General features: G+C 41.3%; 1 protein-coding gene across 17 annotated transcripts in view; it reads right to left on the reverse strand.

Moving 5' to 3' along the window:
- The window catches only part of LOC140194896 (transcription factor 4-like), a 681,375-nt gene that overhangs the window by 83,098 nt on the left and 573,613 nt on the right, over positions 1 to 24,664 (reverse strand). For all 17 annotated transcript variants that reach the window (XM_072252222.1, XM_072252219.1, XM_072252225.1 and 14 more), the window contains 2 exons: positions 12,380 to 12,485; positions 9,233 to 9,366 (listed from right to left, as the gene is read on the reverse strand). In XM_072252222.1, coding sequence (XP_072108323.1) covers positions 9,233 to 9,366; positions 12,380 to 12,485 — 240 coding nt within the window. The remainder of the gene's footprint in view (positions 1 to 9,232; positions 9,367 to 12,379; positions 12,486 to 24,664) is intronic.

Below are 24,664 nucleotides of genomic sequence, written 5' to 3' on the forward strand. Positions count from 1 at the left end.
ATTTCCTTCCTGAAAATTATTACTGAAACTGCCACCACTTTATTGTTGATCTTAACAACTTGCCAAGTAAACAAAAAAACCATTGTCCCCTCATGTTTTTGGTAATCAAACCCACACCCACCACTTCCACTGGCAGCTCGTTCCACTCTCGCACCACCCTCTGAGTGAAGGAGTTCTCCTTAATTATTTTGCCTTTTACCCTTAACCTATGACCTCTAAGGTTTACCCAATCTCAGTGGAAAAAAAACTTGCTTGCATTTACCCTATCTTTATTTATATTAATTTATTTAGAGATACAGCATGGAACAGGCCCTTCCAACCCATGCCACCCAGCAGCCCACCGATATTTTTTTTAAGGCATCCGTTAGTCTGCGAGACCATGGATCTGCACCTGGAAAGTCTTCGCTCTCCAGGGCGCAGGCCTGGGCAAGGTTGTATGGAAGACCGGCAGTTGCCCATGCTGCAAGTCTCCCCTCTCCACGACACCGATGTTGTCCAAGGGAAGGGCAAGGGTCGATACAGCTTGGCACTGGTGTCGTCGCAGAGCAATGTGTGATTAAGTGCCTTGCTCAAAGGCACAACATGCTGCCTCGTCTGGGGCTCGAACTCACGACCTTCAGATCACTAGTCCAATGCCTTAACCACTTGGCCACGTGCCCAGCAGCCCACTGGACTAGCCTAGCCTAATCACAGGACAATTTACAATGACTCATAAATCCACTAGCCAGTACATCTTTGGACTGTGGGAGGAAACTAGGGCAACCAAAGGAAACCTACACCCACACGGGAAGAACGTATGAACTTTCTTATGGACAGTACTGGGATTGAACTCTGGACTCCAATGCCCCAAGCTGTAACAGCATTGCACTACCCACTATCCTAACAGGCACCTTATCTCTAAATCTCAAACTTTTGTACAGCTCTATAAAAGCTTCCCTCATTCTTCTATGCTCCAGGGAATAAAGTCCTAACATACAGTAAACAACAGGAATTCTGCAGATGTTGGAAATTCAAGCATCACACACTCTTCCTTCAGTTAGTCCTGACGAAGGGTCTCGGCCTGAAATGTCGACTGCATCTCTTCCTAGAGATGCTGCCTGGCCTGCTGCGTTCACTAGCAACTTTTATGTGTGTCCACTCTTCCTTCAGTTAGTCCTGACGAAGGGTCTCGGCCTGAAACGTTGACTGCACCTCTTCCTAGAGGTGCTGCCTGGCCTGCTGCGTTCACCAGCAACTTTTATGTGTGTTGCCTAACATACAGTATTCATCTTTTCCCTATAACTCAGGTCATTTTTAAACTTTTTGTCCTTTATCAAATATGAATGACAATCCTAAGATATAAGTCGAGCATTATCTAAAGCACATTACACACATAAGCTGAAGATATTGGCATCTTCATGAATGCCCTTTACTATGGGAGTCCAGAACACATCCATTAAATAACCTATTGATGGCTCAAAGGATACTGAGATAGGGGTAGTTCAGGGGTTTCCACCCGGAGGTCCATGGACCCCTTGGTTAATGGCAGGGGTGCATGGCATAAAAAAAGTTGGGAACCTCTGGCTTAGTTCAGTGCCACAGGGATCTGAGCATCATCAAAGTTATCACGGAGAGGTGTTCAATAAAGATTAAAGATTAGCATTATTTATCACATGCATATTGAACTTTTTTATTCATCATCATCATGTGCCATGTCGTATGACGTGGACAACCATGGTCTTGACCATGATCGTTCTTGGCAAATTTTTCCGCAGAAGTGGTTTGCCATTGCTTTCTTTTGGCCAGTGTCTTTCCAAGACAACTGACCTCAGCCATTATCAATACTCTTTAGGGATTGTCTGCCTGGTGTTGGTGGTCGCATAACCAATAGACAATAGACAATAGGTGCAGGAGTAGGCCATTCGGCCCTTTGAGCCGGCACCGCCATTCACTGTGATCATGGCTGATCATCCACAATCAGTATCAAGTTCCTGCCTTATCCCCATAACCTTTGATTCCACTATCTTTAAGAGCTCTATCCATCTCTTTCTTGAAAGCATCCAGAGGCTTGGCCTCCACAACCTTCTGGGGCAGAGCATTCCACATATCCACCACTCTCTGGGTGAAAAAGTTTTTCCACCAGGGTTGTGATATGTACCAGCTGCTCATCCGACCATCCACCACCTGCTCCCATGGCTTCACATGATCCTGATCGGCAGGCTAAGGGTGACCTGCAGGCTAGCGGAGGGGGGTGTTACTCCTCCTTTGGTAGACACATATCTTAATCAAATCTCCCCTTATTCTTCTATGCTCCATGGAATAAAGTCCTAACACATTCAACCTTTTTATATAACTCAGCTTGTCTGAAGCAATCCTCCCACTGGCATATTACTTTATACTTTATTGTCGCCAAACAATTGGTACCAGAACGTACAATCCTCACAGCGATATTTGATTCTGCGCTTCACACTCCCTGGATTACAAATATTAAATATTAAAGATATCAAAAGTAGTTAAAATTAATAAATATTGAAAATCTAAATTATAAATCATAAATAGAAAACAGAAAAATGGGAAGTAAGGTAGTGCAAAAAAAAACGAGAGGCAGGTCCGGATATTTGGAGGGTTCGGCCCAGATCCGGGTCAGGATCCATTCAGCAGTCTTATCACAGTTGGAAAGAAGCTGTTCACAAATCTGGCCATACGAGTCTTCAAGCTCCTGAACCTTCTCCCAGAGGGAAGAGGGACGAAAAGTCTGTTGGCTGGGTGGGTCGTGTCCTTGATTATCTTGGCAGCACTGCTCTGACAGTGTGCGGTGTAAAGTGAGTCCAAGGACGGGAGATTGGTTTGTGTGATGTGCTGCGCCGTGTTCACGATCTTCTGCAGCTTTTTTCGGTCTTGGACAGGACAACTTCCATACCAGGTTGTGATGCACCCTAGAAGAATGCTTTCTACGGTGCATCTATAAAAATTAGTGAGGGTTTTAGGGGACAGGCCAAATTTCTTTAGTTTTCTCAGGACGTAAAGGCGCTGGTGGGCCTTCTTGGCAGTGAACTCTGCTTGGTTGGACCAAGTCAGGTCATTTGTGATATTGACCCCGAGGAACTTAAAGCTCTCTCCAGTAAGGTGAGACAGTATATATCTTTGTTCCTTGTAATGTCTCACACCGTTCGCAGTTATTCCAGACAGTCAGTGGGGCTGGAAACATGCTGCAGAAGGAACATTAGTATGAAACAAAATAACATCCTGTGTTAAGTCATAGAGTTGCAGAAAAATACAGCACAGAAACAGGCCCTTCAGCCCATCTAGTCCATGCTGAACCATTAAAACTGCCTAGTCCCATCAACCTCCACCCGGATCACAGCCCTCCATACCCCGAACCATCTATGTACCTATCCAAACTTTCCTTAAATGTTGAAATTGAACTCGCATACGCCACTTGTGCTGGCAGCTCATTCAACAGTCTCACAACCCTGAGTAAAGAAGTTTCCCCTCATGTTCCCTTAAACTTTTCATCTTCCACCCTTAACCCATGACATGCAGTTGTCGTCCCACCCAACCTCAGTGGAAACAGCCTGTTTGCATTTACCCGATCTAGATCCCTCATAATTTTGTATCCCTTTATCTAGGATGTTCGAAGTTCGAATTTATCTCCACCACACCACCCGTATGCTCACATGACTCATATTATTTGAAACAATCCTCCCACTAGCACATTACTGTTCCACAGTAAGTGGGATAGAATATACATATTGCCTTTTAATATTTTACATTATTTGGAGGTATTTCAGACTGTCAGTGGGGCTGAAACTGTTTTACTGAGGGCCATCAGTGTAAAGCGAAGTAACATCCTGTGTTACTAGGATGTTCGAAGTTCAGACTAAACATTATCAAAGTACATTTATGTCACCACATACAACCCTGAGATTCATTTTCTCATGGGCATACACTGTAAATTCAAGAAACACAATAGAGTCACTGACAGACCACCAGCAGCAGGATGGACAAACAACCAACCTGCAAAGGACAACAAATTGTGCAAATATAAAAGAGAAAAAAAGGAATAAATATCAGAACATGAGATGAAGGGTCCTTGAAAGTGAGTCCATAGGTTATGGGAACATTTCAGTCGTGGGGTGAGTGAAGTTATCCCCTTTAGTTCAGGAGCCTGATGGTTAAGGGGTAATGATTAATGTGTGGATAATTGATTATGTAAGGAGGTTGTCTGGATTAGAAGGCATGTGCTATATAATGAGAGGCTGGACAAACTTGGGTTGTTTTCTGTGGAGCAGCAGTGGCTGAGGGGAGATCTGATAGAGGTTTATAAGATTACGAGCAGCATAGATAGAGTAGACAGACAGTATCTTTTTCCCAGTGTCTAATACTACAGGGCATGTTTTTAAGGTGACAGGGGGTAATTTCAAAGGAGATGTGAGGAGCAAGTTGTTTACACAGAGTGGTGGGTGCCTGGGGTGGTGGTGAGGTGGATACGTTAGAGACTTTTAAGGCACATGAATGTGAGGAAAATGGAAGGATGTAGACATTGTGAGCCAAAGTTCATGTTCCTGTGCTCTGCAGTTCGATGTTCTATTACAGATATTAATACAGTGATAGATTTCTTTGAGTATGTCCTGGAGCAAAAATCCATGTGAACTCCCATTAGTGTCACTTTATTTTCCACTGCAAAAAGTAGCAATAAAAAAAGGTTAAAATGAGTTGAGAAGAAAATTAACAAGTGTTGATGCCAGTGGATTAGTCTAACATCTGTGTATAGACTGAAAAAACAGTAATTGTACGGAGCACTGAAAGCAGCGACTCAACTTTGTGTTCAAACTGAATTACAAATATTATCTAAAGCACCACAGCCAAATTCCCTATGACTTGGTAAAACCCTGAAAATTGGCACTTCTACCATATTAAGACCATAAGACATAGGAGCAAAATTAGGCCATTCAGCCCATTCAATCAGCTTGCCATTCTATCATGGCTGATGTATTATCCCAATCAACCTCGTTCTCTTGTCTTCTCCCGGTAACGTTTGTCACCCCTGACTATTCAAGAACCTATCAACCACTGCTTCAAACTTATCCAATGACTTGGCCTCCACAGCCATCTGTGGCAATGAATTCCACAGTTTCACCACCCACTGGCTGAAGAAATTCCTCCTCATCTCTGTTCTAAAGGGACGTTCTGAGGCTGTGTGTCGTCGGTGTCAAATGAGATCAGCAAGCTCACAAGTTTTGCTTCTGGCATCAACATAGCCCACAACTCACTAACCCTAACCATATTTCTTTGGAATGTGGGAGGAAACTGGAGCATTCAGAGGGAAGCCCATGTGGTGACAGACAAAAAGTACAAACTCCTTACAGACAGCAGCGGGTATTGTCCCCCAACTGGTGATGGTTGGTGTTGTAAATTGATGCACCAACCACTATGCTACCAAGCCACCCTGCTGATTTTTGTACTGCAATACCTTTTCTAAAAATCCAATATCCATTTCTAGTGATTTAAAACAACAACCCTTTGTTATCTGCCAACGATACCATCAGAATCTGCTTGTCCGAAGACCACGCACTCACTATGGCGTTATTTGTTGACAGCAAAAGCAATCAGTGAAACATACGGTTTTCTAAGAATGCAACCAATCAGGGTACACTGTACAGTACTGTGTGAAAGTCTTAGGCTCATCTATATAGCTAGGGCACTGAGACTTTTACACAGTGCTGCATTTGTCAATGTCTCCTGGATTTCCAAACTAGTGACGTTTGTTCCTCTTGATGCTCAGTATCATAAGACCATAAGGCACTGGGGCAGAATTAGGCCATTCAGTCCATTGAGTCTGCTGCCATTCTATCATGGCTGATTTATTATCCATCTCAACCACACTCCCCTGCCTTCTCCCTGTAACTTTTGACGCCCTGACTATTCAAGAACCTATCAACCAATATCTTAAATACACTTAGTGACTTGGCCTTCATAGCCATCTGTGGCAATGACTTCTGCAGATTCACCACCCTCTGGCTAAAGAAATTTCTCCTCATCTCTGTTCCATATGGAAGTCCCTCCATTCTGAGGCTGTGCCCTCTGGTCCTAGACTCCCCCACTATAGGAAACATCTTCTCCATATCCAGTCTATCTAGGCTTTTCAATTTTCAAATATGTAAATATTATGCTGATATTATGTTTAGATAGGTATGTTTGTGTGTAATTTTGACAGTGCATTTAAAAAAACAGAAAATCATTTTACACATTTTAGTTATAACAATGGAGAAACATGTTGTTTTGCCTTTTATTTTTAGAACTCTGAAAATCAATGTACTTCAGTCAAACAGGCCTCTCGTTTGCACTCTTCCATTTGTGTGTGTGTGTGTATGTTTTTAAAACAGTGTGCTCACCAGGCACAAAGCCGAGATTAAAAACACTTTTTTCCATGATAACCAGCCCACCCAGATAGAAGCCCGTGGGCTTACTGTGAAGAGCTGCATTTGATTTACGCAAAAATAAATTAAGCTATTATTTATAAAAAAGCGCAGAGGAAATAAAAATAACAATTTACAGAATTTTTGGATCAATTTTTAATTGAACGCACATTGTTGTAAGTGGCTGTGAGTAGATATTCCCTGGGATCTGTCGAAATATTTATCTTCATTATTTAATCAGTTAAATTTACTAAAAGCATTGAAATTTTCTTGTATATACTTTTGAATTCTTTTTTCAGTGAGTAACTTTTGTGAAGGGTGAAGATGCATACTGCAAATTCACATTAGTGTGAAAAGTAGTATAAGAATCAAGGGGTCAAATTCAGAAACTGGTTAGTAATCACAGGTGTGGGTTTTAAATGTGTTTAGAATGTACCTCGACTGCAATCCAAGGAAGTTTACACTTTTCCATAGATGCTGTCCTGCCTGCTGAGTTCCTCCAGTAATTTGTGTGTGTTGCTTTGGATTTCCAGCATCTGCAGATTTTCTTGTGTTTTAAAAATGCAAGATGTGTGTCCATTCATATATAACTTTCTTTAAGCCAGGGGAACCATTGAAGATAAATTTTGGTGAAAGAATCCCATGGATGCAGTACTGTCAAAAGTCTGAGGCAGATATACATACTGTACCAGGGTGCCTAAGACCTTTGCACAGTATTGTAGTAATTTTATATATTGCATGTATTGCTGCTGTAAAAAAAAACAAATTTCCTGACATATGTGAGTGACGATAAACCTGATTCTGATACGGGTCTCTATTGTGGATTGAGAGTGGGAAGGGGGACAAGGAGGGGGGAATCATGGTTGGGAAAAGGGGAGGGAGTGGGACGCAGCAGAAAGACATTCTGTAATGATCAATGAACCAATGATTTGGTATTAAATGACCTTGCCTGGTGTCTCAGGGCTGGGTGTGTCTGCACCAGCACCATCTGCCACCTATCCCACATCCCTCCTGTGGCACTCCAGCCACAGCATTCCCAAAATCCCTTGCTCCTGCCAGTTTGCTCTTTGTGCCATTTTGAAAAATATAGTACTGTACAAATGTTTTAGGCACCCTAGATCACGCTCGCGCGCTCTCTCTCTCTCTCTCTATATATATATGTTGTTCGTCCATCGCTGACGTCGATGAGGACCTCGACACCATAATGATGGTGTCAAGACTAGCGCGTGATTTGGATTTAAGTGAGGGAGAGTTGCGCAGCGTCAGCCTCGCTCTCTCTTCCCAGTTCCCATCTGGGTCCAGTGGCAAGACAGAGTCTAGACGGCTGGAGATGGGACTAGGCGCAGTGGATGACCAGGACGTCTTCTGTGCCTTGATATATATACACATACATACATACACACACACACACACACACACACACACACACACACACACACACACACACACACACACACATAAAGTGCCAGCTGTCCAGGTTCAATTCCTGCTGCTATCTGTAAGGAGTTTCAATGTTCGTGACCACGTGGGTTTCCTCCGGATGCTCCAGTTTTCTCCCACAGTCTAATAAATGTACAGGTTAGCATTAGTAAGCTGCAGGCGTGCAATACTGGTACAGGAAGTGTGACGACTCTTGCAGGCGGCCCCCAGCACATCCTTTGACTGTGTTGGTTTTTGATGCAAATGACACATTTCACCATATGTTTTGATGTTTGAATGTACATGTAACGCATGAAGCTATTCTGATCTTAATCTTATCTATGTGGAGTGTTTGTATTGGGAATGAAGGCTCTTCCATTCTGTATGAGAACACACTAAAGACTTCAGTCACTGATGTGATCTAGAAGTTGGGGGTATGTTACATGAAAAGTCTTCAATGTGTGCAAATAAATTGCTTCTTATTCTATAAAGAGCTAATTTATTAACTCAGCTGACAGAGCTGGAAACTTGCAAGTTGTATTTGTTCAAAGTTCAAAGTAAACTTATTATCAAAATACATATATGTAAGTACATATATCTCACCATATACAACCCTGAGATTTATTTTCTTGCTGGCATACAGAGTAAATCCATGAAATGCAACTGAATCAATGATAGGCTGCATCCAACAGAAAGGACAAACAACCAATGTGCAAACACAAAAGAAAAAAAATGATATTAATAAATAAATAAGCAATAAATATCGAGAACATGAGATTAAGAGTCCTTGAAAGTAGGTCCAGATGTCAAATTGTATGGCTATGGGCCAGCAATTTGTCCATGTAACAAAATACTGGAAGAACTCAACAGGTCAGGCAGCAACTACGAAAAGAACAAAGAGTCAATGTTTTGGGCCAACACTGTTCATTGGTTCTTGATGAAAGGTCTCGGCCTAAAATGTGAACTCTATTCCTTTCCATAGATGCTCCCTGACCTACTAAGTTCCTTCAGCATTTTGTGTGTGTTATTTTGGACTTCCAGCGCCTGCAGAATTCTTTTCTGCTTAGGAATATTAATGTCTGCGACACCAAGTCTGAATTTGAGTGTGCTGGCGGCTGAAGGCCAAAGCAGACGGCCTGTCCTGGGGTTAGAAGACTGTATATGTGCGTGGGTGGTCTTGTTTTCCTGTTGTTGCTTTGTTACTTGCTGTGTTGCTCTACCGAGCACTGTGGGCATGCTACGATGGCGCCGGAATGTGAAATGGCACTTGCGGACTTCTCCCAGTATACCCTTGATTGTGTTGGTTGGACACAAAGGACGCATTTCAATGTATGTTTTGATGTACATCTAATAAACAAATCTGAATCTTGAATCTATTAGTGGCGGGTTGCCAGTCGAGAAGAGGCCTCACTTACCAAACGATCCTGCGGATGCAGACTGCAGTAACTGCTGGACTGCGGAACGTGGGAGGAGTTTACCAGCATGCCTCCGTAACCGGGCTGATTCATTCCACCAGAGGAACTCCACGGATCAGAGTTGTGATGCCCATCTAGGAAGAGAGATTGCCACAGTGACTCCTCCCAAGAAATAAAAGCCCACTAAAATATTTTCAAGCGATCACTTGATTGCAACTATCTGGCTAGCCGTTATTTCAGAACTGTGAGAAGATGTCTTCATCTGTGGATTTCTTCTTGATTTAAAACAAACAGGGGAAATAAAAGGATGATCTTGGCTAAATTATGTTAGAAGTAATAATTTGGTGCAGCAGCATAATTATGCAGTGAAAGGTCAAAGTTGATTCTTCTGATTAATGTTATGTACCCGATAATGTAAGCACTGTGGAAGGAAGTGGCGTCAAAGGCAAAAATAATCACAGAACATAGAACAGTACAGCTCCCTCAGCCCACGATGTTGTACCAACCTTTTGACTTATTCCAATATCAATCTAAACATTCCTTCCGCATAGCCGTCTATTTTTCTTTTATCCATATGCCATATCTAAGAGTCTCTTAAATGTCCCAAATCTCTACCACCAGCTCTGGCAGCATATTCCGCAGACCTGCTACGAATGTGTAAAAAAAACTTACCCCTGACATCCCACCCTATACTTTTCTCCAATCACAATAAAATTATACTCCCTCGTAATAGCCATTTCTGCTCCAGGAAAATGCCTCTGTCGGTCCACTCAATTTATGCCTCTGATCATCTTGCACACCTCCATCAAGTCACTTCTCATCCTCCTTTGCTCCGTAGAGAAAATCCCTAGCTTGCTCAATCTATCCTCATAAAGCGTGCTCTCTAATCCAGGCAAGATCCTGTCAAATTTCCTCAGCACACTCTCTAAAGCTTCTACATCCTTCCTACCATGAGGCGACTGGAACGGAACACAAAATATCACATATACATAATGACAATAGGGTGCCACATGCAGTGCAAATATCTCTGGTTCCATTCTTTTGTTGGAAAATCAAAAAACCTCCCTAATCCTAATCCTAATCTTTGTACTTCAACATCAACTGCTTCAGTCCTCAGCTCCAGAATTCCATCCCTTAACCTCACTGTCACACAACCCTCTCTCTGCTTGTTGATACATCAAGCGCATCCTTTCTACTGAACTTTCGGTGCCCAGCCACAATACCTTTTGTGCTTTAGCATTGTTTCCTGCAACCCCCCTGCAGAGCACACTGGGCTTTTTCTTTTGTTTTGTTAGGCTACTGGCTCAGAACATCATCAGTTGATTTCCATGAGCAGAATTGGGCATTCAGCCTACTGAGTCTGGTCTGTCATTCTATCACAGTCGATTTATTTCCCTTCTCAGCCCCATTCCCCTGTCTTCTCCGCATAAACTTTGACACCCTTACTAGTCAAGAACTTGTCAACCTCTGCTTTAGGTACACCCAATGACTTGGCCTCCACAGCTATCTGCGGCAATGAATTCCACAGATTCACTACCCTCTACCTGAAGAAATTTTGCATCTTTGTTCTAAAGGGACAACCTTCTATTCTGAGGCTGTACCCTCTGGTCCTAGACTCTCCAAATACTGGAAGCATCCTCTCAACATCCACTCTGTCTAGGCCTTAAGTTGAGGCTGTGCCCTCTAGTCCTAGACTCTCCCCCTAACTTCCCTCCATCAATGCTGCCTGACCTGCTGAGTTCCTCCAACATTTTGTGTGTGCGTGCGTGTGTGTTACAAAATACAAAATTTTGTTGTCAACTGTTTTTAGGTTTCAATTTTAGCACTGCTGAGTGAGCAAGAGCAGCTAGAAATTACAGACTGCAATATTTGTACTGCGGTGGCTGCATGCTGGTTCAATATAAAAGGATCTTTCGTAACTTGCATTGTAAAATGTCAAGCAAATTCCCTTCCCACGTAAGATAACCTCCAATGGCTAATATTGTTTTCTTTAACCAAAATATTTATTTTTTGAATTTAATTTGGAGATACAACACAGTAGTTGGCCCTTCTGGCCCAATAAGCCCGTGCTGCCCATGTGCACCCATTTACCTGTTAATCTACCAATCCATACGTCCCTGGGTTGTGGGAAGAAACCAGAGCACCCAGAAGAAACCCGTGCAGTTTGTGAGAGAATGTAAAAACTCCTTATAGACAGCGAGCCGAATTTCTTCCCTACTCACAATGTGCTGTGGGCAGTAACCTGCTCCTCCGAACTGCCTTCTGGGCCAGAACTCTATCCCAGTCAGTTGACTCCAAGTGCAGCCATCTTGAGAGGCTGATGGTACTGTGCTGAATGTGGGTTGTTACGCTGAAGAAAAAAAATACTGTACCTTTGGCCAAGTGTCAGCTCGGCCCCTATAGGCAACACCCAAAAACATTCCAGATATATCTAGCCAAATTTATATTAGCATGAGTTTAATGAGCAAAAACACAGAACTACAGAGGTTCAGAAGTAAGAGTTCCATGTTTGTTGATTCATTTCGACTCTCTGTTCTTGGATGAGGGACAAGCACAGGTAGCTGTAGAGTTGGAGAGGGAATGATGACGACACATTTCTCTTATTTCCCAGCTTGCCTCAACATTCCTTCAATTCTAATATGTACAACAAAAACACTCTCTTAATCTGGCTTCTGTCCCCTTTGTTTCCAATGCTGATGAAGGGTCTCCACCACAGCGTCCACTGTTTATTCCACTCCGTAGATGCTGCCTGTCCTGTGTGTGTTGTTCAAGATTTCCAGCATCTGCAGAATCTCTTGTGTTTCAAAACAGATCCATCATTAAGGACCCTCACCGCCCAGGACATACCCCCTTCTCATTACTACCATCAGGGAGGAGGTACGGGAGGCTGAAGACACACACTCAATGTCAGGAACAGCTTCTTCCCCTTCGCTGTCAGATTTCTGAACGGTCCATGAACACTACCTCAGTAACACAACCTATTTTTTTTTATTTCTTATTGTAATTTCATGTTCATTTTATGTATTACTCTGTACTGCTGCCACAAAACAACGAGTTTCAGCACATATGTCAGTGATAATAAACGTGATTCTGGTTCAAGTTTTTTTAAAACAAGAAGTGCAAGCGATTCGGTTAAGGCACACTCACCTTGCATAAAGAATGAACTAGAAAACGAACTGGTAGGAGGCTTGGAGGAAGAATAACCCGGTGAATCCCTGTTGTAATCGGCGGTGCTTGCTGATGGGGCATACACCTGCAAAAATAAAAAGAAATCAACAATTACCGTTACAAAGGGAATAAAAAGACAAAGCGAGGTTTCTATAACTCAGTACTGGGAAGGGCACTAGCGTTCTTACAAACCAGCTCTTACGTATAATAGGCGTTTCTTGTGATTATAAGGAATGTTGATGAGATCCATATGGGAACAGGACAGAAGATATAGTGCACCACTCTGCTCCCCACACTAAATGTGTGTAAGTACTGATCATACAGATGTATCTACTTCATTGCTATAGGACATATTCTTAGTTCAACTTTTCAATTACATTTGGGGCAAGACAGAAAATCGCATCAAATAAAAATACAAGTGTTTGCAAAGTTCTGTGGAAAGAAAGGAGATAGGAAATAATTTCATTTTACAGACAATAAATTAGGTTCTCCAAGATTGGGATCACAGACGCTGTTTAAAGGATTGAAAGTAAAGAAATAGGGAAGCGGTTGAGGACAGAGGCAGATATGGAGAGGTGGTGGAAGAAGCACGGTGAAAGGATGCATAACTTTGAGGCAACTTTCAACGGGATTTGAAGTCCAGCCATAGAGTCTCTGAGAAAAAAAATCTGTCAAAGTTCAAAGTAAAGTAAGTGCGTGTCACAGTGGTGTAGCGGTTAGTGCGACACTATTAGAGCTCAGAGCGACGGAGTTCAGAGTTCAATTCCAACATCATCCATAAGGACTCTGTACATCCTCCCTGTGGAGTGCTCAAGTTCTCTTAGGGTGCTCCAGTTTCCTCCCAGTAGTCCAAAGCAATACTGGTTAGTAGGTTAATTGGTCATTGTAAATTGCTCTGTAATTAGTCTAAGTAAAACAAAATAAAATAAATTTACTATCAATGTACACTTATATCACCTACAGAATCATTTCCTTGTGGCCATTTATAAGAAAACAAAGAAATACAAATGCCTGCAAAATAATGAACTTCAAGATAGTACATGGTGACATATACATATTTCAATTATAAATTTACTTTGACAGATTTTTTCATGTGAGACACGATGGTGCTCTGTTCATTCGGGAATTTGTACCTTATTCACAAGGAACTTGTAATTTAGGAGTAATCAACTAAACACTATTCCTAAAGCTGGGATTTCCTCAGGTAAAATGGAGTGGAACATGAGGGTAAACTTCATGGTCAGAAGGTCGTGAGGGTGTGGAATGAGCTGCCAGCATAAGAGATGCATGCGAGCTTGATTTCAGCTTTCAAGAGAAGTTTGGATAGGTACATGGATGGGAGGAGTACAGAGGGCTATGGACCCAGTGCAGGTCAGTGGGAGTGGGTTTAGATTTAAATGGTTTTGCCAAAGACTAGGTGGGCTGAAAGGCCACTACTATACTTCTCTATGACTCTGTGGAAGTGGTGTTGTTAACATGTTACACACATGTGGCATGAAGCAAGGCAGTCTCCCCACCCTTCATTCTTTTACTAGCTTTCACAGTGACAGACAATTAAATGGCATCAACCACTCTCCCTCAATCTACCTGGCAAATCAAAAGCCTTACATGTCAGAATCTGGCTCTTAACGTTAAGTTTCATAATGATCTGGTCACAATTCTGTGAAATTGGCAGATATGAGCCATTTGGCAAAAGTTATATTTTGGAAATAGCAGTTTTAATATTGTATGAGGGCAGAGACCAAGGAATTGGAAAATTTGCTGTTAAAAGCAATTTGCCAAAGAAAGCAACCACACCTATGATATTCAGAATTCTGCCAAAACTCAAAGGCCTGGGAACATTACATTCTTCACTTTTTTTGATCCTTACAATATAAAGAAGATAATATTTAAGAAACAAAAAGCAGAATAGAAAATCTTCAACTAATTTACTGGACAAAACTAACTTCTGTTCAGAATCAAACAAAGTCAATAAGATTGTTCAGAATTTCTTTGCACTCTTTCAATCTTATTGATTTTGTTCTGATGTTTGTTCAGATTAAAATCAATAAGGTTGAAAGAGTTCAGAGAACATTTTTGCCAGGACCTGAGGACCTGAGTTATAGTGAAATATTGAATAGGTTATGACTATTCCCGAGAGCATAGGAGAATGTGGGGAGATTTGATAGAGGTACACAAGATTATGAAAGGTATAGATAGGGTAAGTGCAAGCAGGCTTCCTCCACTGAGGATAGGTGCGACGACAACTAGAGGTCATGGGTTAAGGATGAAAGGTGAAATGTTCAAGGGGAACCTGAGGGAGAACTTCTTCACTCAGAAGGTAGTGAGGATGTGAAACGAGCTGCCAGTGAAAGTGGAGAATGCAGGTTTATTTTCAATATTTAAGAGAAATTTGTACATGGATGGGAGGAGCATAGAGGGCTATGGTCTGGGTGCAGGTCATTGGGATAAGTCAGATTAATAGCTCAACATGAATTAGCTGGGCTGAAGGGCCTGGTTTTGTGCTGTGGTGTTCTATGACCCTTTTATTCTATAATTTGAATCATGGCATCTATAAGATCAATTATGAACAATGGGAAAAGAAACAAGCATCTATTTGTTGCATAGACAAGCTTAAATAAACAAGTGAGAGATGCATATACAACCCTAACGTATAGGAGAGGAATTAGGCCACTTGGCTCATCAAATGTTCTGTCATTCCATGATAGCTGATTAATTATCCCTCTCAATTCCATTCTCCTGCCTTATCCCCATAACCTTTGACGCCTGATTAATCAAGAAGATAATCAATCTCTGCTTTAAATATATCTGATGACTTGGCCTGCACAACTCTCTGTGGCAATGAATTTTACAGATTCACCACCTTCTGGCTAAAGAAAGTTTTCCTCATGTCTGTTCTAAAGGAACATCCCTCTATTGTGAGGCTGTGCCCTCTGGTCCTAGACTCCCCCCACTGTAGGAAACCCCTCTCCATGTCCACTATCTAGACCTTCCAACATTCAACGGGTTTCGGTGACATTCTCCCTCATTCTTCTAAACTCCAGTGAGTACAGGCCCAAAGCCATCAAATGCTTCCCATACATTAACCATTTTACTCCTGGGACCATTCACATGAACCTCCTCTGGATCTTCTCTATTGTCAGCACATTTTTTCTTCGATAAAGGGCCCAAAACAGCTGACAATACTCCAAGTGCAGCCTGACCAATGCCTTAGAAAGTCTCAGCATTACATCCTTGCTTTTATACTCTAGTCCTTTGAAAATGAACGCTACCATTATTTTTGTTATATTGCTGTTATACACAATGGAACGTTCGTGTGTAGCAAGAGGAAACAGGTGATTGTTTTTGGTAAAACTCATTTTTCTTGGCAACTGAAAAAAGCATACATTTTATTATCCCATGGGAGCAAGGTATTTTGACAGAAATACGATGTTTTTAGAAAGTGCACAAATGCATTCTTTTTAATCACTTGATGTAAAATCTCACAATGCAGTGGTTAAGCTGTTTTAGCAAGTCATTCGAACAATATACTGAGCAGCTTAGAACTGAGAAAACACTTTCCGGAAAATTCTCATGTTTGGTCACTGCCTTATGCAGCTTTAGAGGACCTCTGCTGGGCACTTGTAGAGTCTGAAATCTGATTTCATAGCTCCGGAGTCAATTAAAAATTATGGCAATGTGGTGTTCTTAGCTGTATTGCACCTTTTGTGGACAATCGTGGAGTACAGGTTAAAGATGAGTTTAGACTACTTTCATATGTACTATCCCATGCATAAAAACAGGAGTTTTCAGGATGCAAAACAGTTTCTTCCCTCAGGCCATTAGGCTTCTGAACCTCCTGTCGCATTGCATTCAAAGTGTCACCGGTTTGTGATTACTGTTTTGTACCGTACAATATTCAATATTAATGCACTTTAGTTTATTTATGTGTGATCCAGCTGTAGATTTCATCCTTACTTTCATAAGTTATTATGTGTAATGTGTGTTAGGTATACTAAAGTGTTTTACACCCTGGTTCTGAGAAATGTCTCATTCTCACTCAGCTTTAACCTGTATTCCACAATTGTCCACAAAAGGTGCATTATAGCTAAAAACACCACATGTATTTACACATGACAATAAACTTTATTTGACTAGACAACGTATATTGTCTGAACACTCTTCATTTGGATGAAGGGTTAGTGTTGGTAAAAAGAGTACGCACTCAAAGACCAACCTTATGCATGAGTAAAAAAAATTCTTGTCGTTCTCCTTAATTAAAAGCTGCATCAGGAAATTCACAGAATTGAAATGTTAGCTTGAATTAAATGTTAAAACACCCTCAGCATTACATTGTGAATTACAAAAGGTGCTTGCGATGTACACAACACTCAAAAGGGTAACAAATTACATTGCTCAACCATTATCATTTTTGATCTTGCGGTTTAATGCTATCATTTACCTCTCTAAGCCTTATAAAGGTTGCAAACCACCTGCTGTTTTCTATGCAATGATCGATTTGCAAAAATAACTTTGAAGGCGGAGTCTATTATCCCTATGTCAGCTCTTAAGGTAAGTGGCAACAGTGAAAAGAAAACAGTTTTAATTAACACTTGTGGGATGCATTCTGAATAAATTGCATAAAGTTATTGGAGCAGAATGTTTAATGCTGGTTTTAAGTCTCTATACAGTCCTTCTAATCTAAAATACAGACGACAGAATGGCTGCACAAGATTATGTTACATGTCAGGTCCACATGCGCCAGAAACTGACATTAATTCCAGCTCCGTATAATAATGGCATTCACAAGAAAAATAAATCTGGAATCATTTCCAAGATCTCACATACATTCCACATGCATCCCAACAGATGTGCTGGGGGAAGGGAGAAAATTGGCCATCGGTTTACTTAAAGGAAAATCTTCTCAAGAGATCTCGGCTCTGGCAACAGGGTTGAAAGGAACAACGTATTTTCTGAAACTACAAGTGATCTGTTTTCTCCTTTTCTTCCCTTGAAAAACCATTAGATTTTCAAATTACCATCCACTCACTCTGAAATAACTAATAAATGAGAATATCTCAATGCAAAAAAACACAGGGAAAATAGAAATAATCTAATCTAACAAGCACTGCCTGACCTTCACAAGTTATTACCTTATACGCTCACTGGCCGCTTTATTAGCGACCTCCTGTACCTAATAAAGTGGCCACTTGAGTGTATGTTTGTGGTCTTCCGCGGCTGTAGCCCATCCACTTCAAGGTTCAAAGACTCATAGTTCATATATTATTGAAGTATGTAGTGCACAACCCTGAAATTCGTCTTCTCAAACAGCCACGAAACAAAGAACCAAGGAACCAACCCATGCGAAGAAAAATATCAAACACCCCCCTGCCCCAGGACAGAAAAACTCATGCAAAGGGCAATAAAAATAGCAAGCAAAAACACAGAATATAAAGCACAAAATTAAAAAGCATATTTCAGTTCTGTACACCACTGTTGTAACCCATGGTTACTTGAGATTTTCTTTTAGATATACAGCACAGTAACATGCCCTTCCGGCCCAATGAGCCCACACCAGCCATATATGCCCAGTGACTAATTAACTTACTAACTGGTATGTCTTTGGAATGTAGGAGGAAACCAGAGCACCCGGAGGAAAAGCATGTGGCCACGGGGTGAATGTACAAACTCCTTACAGACAGCAGTGGGAACTGAACCCAGTTTGCTGGAGGGTGTGAATTGCCCTATCAGGAGGGACTTTATTTTATTTTACAAGACTCTGAGATGATTTCATTGAAACAGAGCAGCGTGACAGGATAGATGATGCAACGGCGATTATCCTGGTAAGACTACGGAACCTTAAGACATAGGAGCAGAATTAGGACATTTGGCCCATTGAGACTTACTGCCATTCTATCATGGCTGATTTATTTTCCCTCTCAACCCCATTGTCCTGTCTTCTCCCTGTAACCTTTGATGCCCTTACTAATCAAGAAACTATCAACTTCCTCTTTAAATATGCTCAATGACTTGGCCTCCACAGCTGTCCATGACAATGATTTCCACAGATTCACCATCCTCTGGCTAAAAAAATTCCTCCTTGTCTCTCTACTAAAGAGGCACTCTTGTATTGTGAGGTTGTGCCCCCTGGTCTTACTCTCTTCCACTAGAGGAAACACCCTTTCCATGTCAACACTGTCTAGGCTTTTCAATATTTGACAGGTTTCAGTGAGATCCCCACTCATTCTTCTAAACTCCAGCAAGATCTCTGATCTCAGATCTCTGATGAGGGAGTCTATAACTAGTTGACTTTGCCTCAAGTTAAGACATTAGTCAATTGAGAGGAAGAGGAATTGCCTCCCTCAGGCTTGTGAATTGTTGGAATTACCTTCTAGGAAGGGAAGGGTGATGTAGATTGAAGGCTGAGATTAAATTTTGCACCACAGTGGTAATTTTAAGATTCAACATTCAAAAAGTTCGAAGCTGAAAGAAAACCTATCATCAAAGTACATATATGTCATCATATACAACCCAGCCATTTATTTTGTTGAGGGGATTCACAGCAGATACAAAGAATCACAATGAAAAACTGCACACAAGATGGACAAACAATCCATGTGCAAAAGACAAAGAACAGCAAATACACAAAAAATAATAAACAAATAAGCAATAAATATCGAGAAGATGAGATGAAGAGTCTTTGAAAGTGAGCCCATAGGTTGTGGGAACAGTTCAGTGATGGGGCGAGTGAAGCTGAGTGAAGTCATCCCTTCTGGTTCAGGAGCCTGATGGTTGAGGGGTGATAACTGTTCCTGAACCTGGTGGTGTGAGTCCTGACACTGCTATACCTTCTTCCTGGTGGCAGCAGTGAGAAGAGAGCATGGTCTGGGGGTTGGGGGTCCCTGATGATGGGGGATACTACTTTCCTGTTACACCCCCTCTGGTTCAGGAGACTGATGACTCAGGGGTAATAACAGCTCCTGCACCTGATGGTGGACTAATCGTCAGATCAGGCAAAACCTTAAAATGGTGAAGAAGGGTCTCGAGCTCACGCTGCCTATTTGTACTCACGTCCTTGGGGGTTCCTATCATGAAATATGAAAATGCACAGTTTCTAAACAGCAGGTTACAGCATTCAATGTGTTCTTTCTTTCAAATGTTCATGAAGAAAACAATGTATTTATTAAAAATGACCATTAATAAATTCTTGTGTAAATTACTAAAATACAAAGGTTATTACCAAAGGTGTCTCATATGAACCAGGACCTCATATTTAAAAGCTTAATTTGGAGTATCTGATATTATATTTCAATAACCTTGTGCCAAAGAAAGTTTAGAAAGAAAAAATGAAGGTAAATGAATTTTATAAATTTATTTCAGACCCTTATGCATTATAAAGTAATTAAAAGTGATTGAGATCACATGGAATAAATTACATTAAAGATCTACATCAATTTAAAAATAACTCATAAAATAATGTAAAATAGATTCCCAGAATTTTTCTCCTGTCAAGCACTATTTCAGTACATTAAAGGCACCATATAAATGCAAACTGTTGTTGGTGTCATTGAAAAAACGATTTTCTAAGACTGTTCTACAGTGAGGTTGTGGAAAATGAACCACACACAAGACAGGGAGAGACTATGAGGAATAAACATAACTAATGCACCGTGAAGTCTCTTCGAGGCATGCCTACCATGAGGTATAAATCTTCCTTTTGACAATAGTTCAGTGAGACCCTCTCTCACTGCTCCCCAACTCTTCGATCATGTCCTCACCCAGACTGTCTCTTCACCTATCACCTGCCAGCTTGTACTCCTTTCCCTCCCCCCACTACCTTATTCTGACTTCTAATCTTCTTGAAGGATCTCGGCCTGAAATATCACAGTTTATTCCTTTCCATAGATTCTGCCTGACCTGCTGAGTTTCCTCAGCATTTTGTGCGTGTTACTCTGGATTTCCAGATATATTTACTGTAAATTACATTTTTTTTATTATTATGTATCGCACTGTACTGCTGCCACAAAGACAAGAAATTCGATGACATATGCTGGTGATATTACACCTAATTCTGATTCTGATTCAGGAATGCACAGACAGTAATGGTGGAGAGATGGAAGGGGGTGATCTCAGAGTTGGACAGGAAATGGAGGCTTGAAGCCAGATCAGGGCCAAAGATTACAAACTGCTTCAGCCTGAGGCCATGAAGGAAGATGGAATCAATGGTGAGATTGTGGTGAGTGCTTTGGTCTTTCTGATGTTGAGATGAGGAAGTTCTGACTCATTTAGGGCTTGCTGTCAGTCTGGACCCTGGCAGCACAAAGGCCTTTGAGGGAAACGGGAGAGATGAAGAGCTGGTAAATAAAAGCTAAAATTATCTTTTTGAAAAAATTATGTTTAAAAAAAAATGAGGAAGAGCTGAAGCCATGTCAGACTTACAAGAATTCTGGAGTTGATGGTGAGAGGAAGATGAGGAAAAGTCATTGTGGGAGATGCCAAGACTTCTCAATGGAGAAATTCCATGGTGTACGACCACAAAGATTTATGGGATAGAGGAGGACAATGTTGGGGTGGTGAGCAGGTTGATCTCGGAAGATGCCACTTGGGTTGGTGTATTTTAAAGATTTTTTTTTAGATGAGCTTTATTTGTGACATGTACAACGAAACAAACAGTGCCATTCGCATCAAATTAATTCAGTGAGGATTGGGCTGGGCAACTCGCAAGTGCTGCCACCTTTCTGGTGCCAACATAGCATGTCACAACTGAATGACCCTAACATGTTCCTTGGAATGTGGGAGGAAACTGGGGCATCCAGAGGAAACCTTCACCAACATGGAGAGAACATGCAAACTCCTGACAAAGGCAGAATTGAATTCTGATCAATGATGGCCGGAGCTGTAATGGCATTATACTAACCCCTAAAGAGAAAAACCACCATGAATTAAATGAAAATCAAGCTGATAGAAGAGGCAGACACAGAGCTGAGAGCTGGTGCTCTTGTTTTGGGCTTCTACAAAAATTCCACCCCGCCCACCACCCTACCCCTCAAAATATCAGCTGTTGGTGATACAATATTTTGGAATTACAGTTACGTCACAAACATCAGGAAGGCATAGCCTGGTGAAATGGAAGACTGAAGGTGATTCAGTAGTGTAGCAGTTAGCACAAATGCTTTACAGTGCCAGCAGTTGGAAGATTGAGAGTTCAAATCCTGCCACTGTCTGTGAAGAGTCTGTACCTTCTCCCTGTGACTGCATGGGTTTCCCCCGGGTGCTCCAGTTTCCACCCACATTCCAAAGACGTACGAGTTAGGGTTAGTGAGTTGTTGGCTTGCTATGTTGCCTATGCTGGAAGCATGATGGCCACGATCCTCAGACTGCGAGAATCGTTGACGTAAAGCAATGCTTTTCACTGTACGTTTCTGTGTACGTGTGACAAATAAAGCTAAACTTTAAGAGCAATACGAGCTAAATGTCACAGCACAGCATGAGGAGAGGAATAGGTTTTATCACTTAACTGACTTTGTAGTGTACAGTAGTTTACAGTACCTGTCAAAGGAACATCTGCTGGAGTGACATTACTGTTAGAGGTTTCTTTTGGGTGAGGCACTAGACTTCTCGTTTTGGTTTCTTGGACGGATGCACATGATTCCTTTTCAATAAAGACAAGAATGGTCTCATGCTGCCTTGGCTGATGTTCATCCCTCAGGCATCCCTCTAAAACAGTTTAATTCATCGTTTGCAATTGCCAATTTTGGGGAATTGCTGTGTACGAACTGACGGCTGCATTTGCCCTCATGAATGAACTCATTTCAAAAGTAATTTAAAATTTTTGAAAGATCTTCAGGTTACGAAAGATTAAAGTTGTTCTTCACTTTTTACCTCCTTAGAAGAAGAAGAAGAAAGCTCTTAACTCCACGTAGAGTCATCGGGACGCTGTCATGACGGTGTTTTTTAGCAGGCTTTCTTATTTTTACGAGGCCGATTTGCTAGCTCGACGCTCAGCCCAGCACGGATGGAAAACGTGCAAGGGAGCTGGCTGGATTCGAACTCGGGAGCCCTCACTCTGAAGTCTGGCGCTGATGCCACCATGCCAGCAGCTGGCCTTTTACCTCCTTACCACAGCATATACTTGCTGAACTGATTAAAAGATTACCTTTACCTTATAGATCAAAGTAAATTTATTATCCAAGTGCATATATGTCACCACTAACAGACCTCTGCAAAAGTCTTAGGCACATCTAGAGAGCGAGGGTGCCTGGGACTTTTGCACAGTAATGTAGTATGCGAGTGATGATAAACTTAATTTTGAAGCCAGGTAGGTGGAGACAACTGTTTATTCATTTCCACAGATGCTCCCTGACCTGCTGAGTTCCTCCAGCCTTTTGTGTATGTTGCTTTGGAGTTCCAGCGTCTGCAGATTTTCTCGTGTTGAGTGGTGATCCCCTTTGTTCAAGAGCCTGATGGCTGAGGGGAAATAACTGTTCCTGAGCCTGGTGGTGAGAGTCCTGAGGCTCCTGTACCTTCATCCTGATGGCAGCAGCAGAAAGAGAGCGTGTCCTGTGTGGTGGGGGTCCCTGACTATGGAACCTTTTTAATTCTGACCCTTTTAATTATTATATTAGAAGTGCTGATATTGCAAATTGTTGGAAAACACCTGTTTTCTACAAGTTATGTTGTCCATTTTAGCTATATGGAATAATAAGAGCCACCCCTCTTTTTTTTATTATTGTCTAAGATAGATTTTGATATAAAAGGAAGTCTACTCAGATCTCATTCAATTATACCCTTTCAGAATCAGAATCAGGTTTAATATTGCTGGCATATGTCGTGAAATTTATGGCAGCAGTACATTGCAATACATAATAATAAATCTATAAATTACAAAAACACATATATTTCTAAAATTAAACCTTAGTAAGTAGTGCAAAAATAGAGCAAAAAAATTTGAGATAGTGTACATAGGTTCACTGACCATTTAGAAATCTGATGGCTAAGGGGAGGAAGCTGTTCCTTAATTCTTTGAGTTAGTCAATATGAACATCCCAATCAAATTAATTACTGCATAACTGAATCAGTTTGAGAAAAGATCAACAGTTACTGAGTTTCGGGAAGTGGCAGGAAGTATGAATTTGTGCATTCTATATATAAGAGATAAATATTTGAAGAAAAGATTGGAGGTTTTATTTACTGAGAATTTTTTGTTAAAATGATGAGTATCAACTGGACTGTGTGCAATGTCACACAAGGGGCATTGCAAATAAGGGTCTGATTTAAGTGCAGAATTTATAAAGAGGTTATGGAGATACTGAACTGATTCCTCTTCACCTTTCCTTCCTCCTCTCACTGTGACCTTCTGCACAATTCTTAAACTGGAAAACGCTGCCAATCACCCAAAGGGTAGAGATGGTTTACAGAGGGTTCAACACCGATACTCACAGAAGTGTCACTTAAAACATTGTGAAATCATAACAAGTCAAGATTCAAGATTGTTTAACGTCATTTCCAATACACAAGTGTAAAGGCGAACAAAATAATTGTTACTACTGATTCGATGCAGCACAAGAAAACACAATAAGATCAAGAAGATAATAATAAAAACGAAATAAATGCAAATACATAAGATAGCTTATATACATAGATTGATTGTACGTCCATAAAGTGATACTAGGCACAGGAGTGTCTGTACATACGGTGACTCGGACAGGAAATGATAGTGGGGGGGTGTGGAGGGGTGGGTTAGTGGGTGACACAAAGACGTATACAAGTGCAAACTGTTCAAAGTAAAAATATAAAAATACAAGCTAACCAAGTTTGCTCATCATATCTTTAATGAGGTTATTTAAAATCCCAAAGCACAGAAAAACAATTACAATCGCAATTACTTTCCAAAACCTGAGTTATAAACATTAATCCATCAGTGTAAACAGGCCCTCCGGCCCTTTGAGCTGTGCTGCCCAGCAACCCAACCTATTTAACTCTAGTCTAATCACAGGACAATTTACAGTGACCAATTAACCTATTAACTGGGATATCTTTGGGCTGTGGGAGGAAACCGAAACACCCGAAGGCAAACCATGTGAGGAATGTCCCGACTTTCTTCAAGACGGTGGAACTGAACTCTGCACTCCGGTGCCTTGAGCTGTAATAGCATCGTACTAACTACAACACTACACGGCACCCCAAAAGTGTTCAAAGTCAGTGGCATAACTTACAATTAACAGCATTACATGCACCTCCTCAGTTAGGTAACTACTGATATTTTACTCCTAACTAGATAAACCT

Source organism: Mobula birostris, chromosome 3 (genome assembly GCF_030028105.1).
Source record: "Mobula birostris isolate sMobBir1 chromosome 3, sMobBir1.hap1, whole genome shotgun sequence".
Lineage (NCBI taxonomy): Eukaryota > Metazoa > Chordata > Chondrichthyes > Myliobatiformes > Myliobatidae > Mobula > Mobula birostris.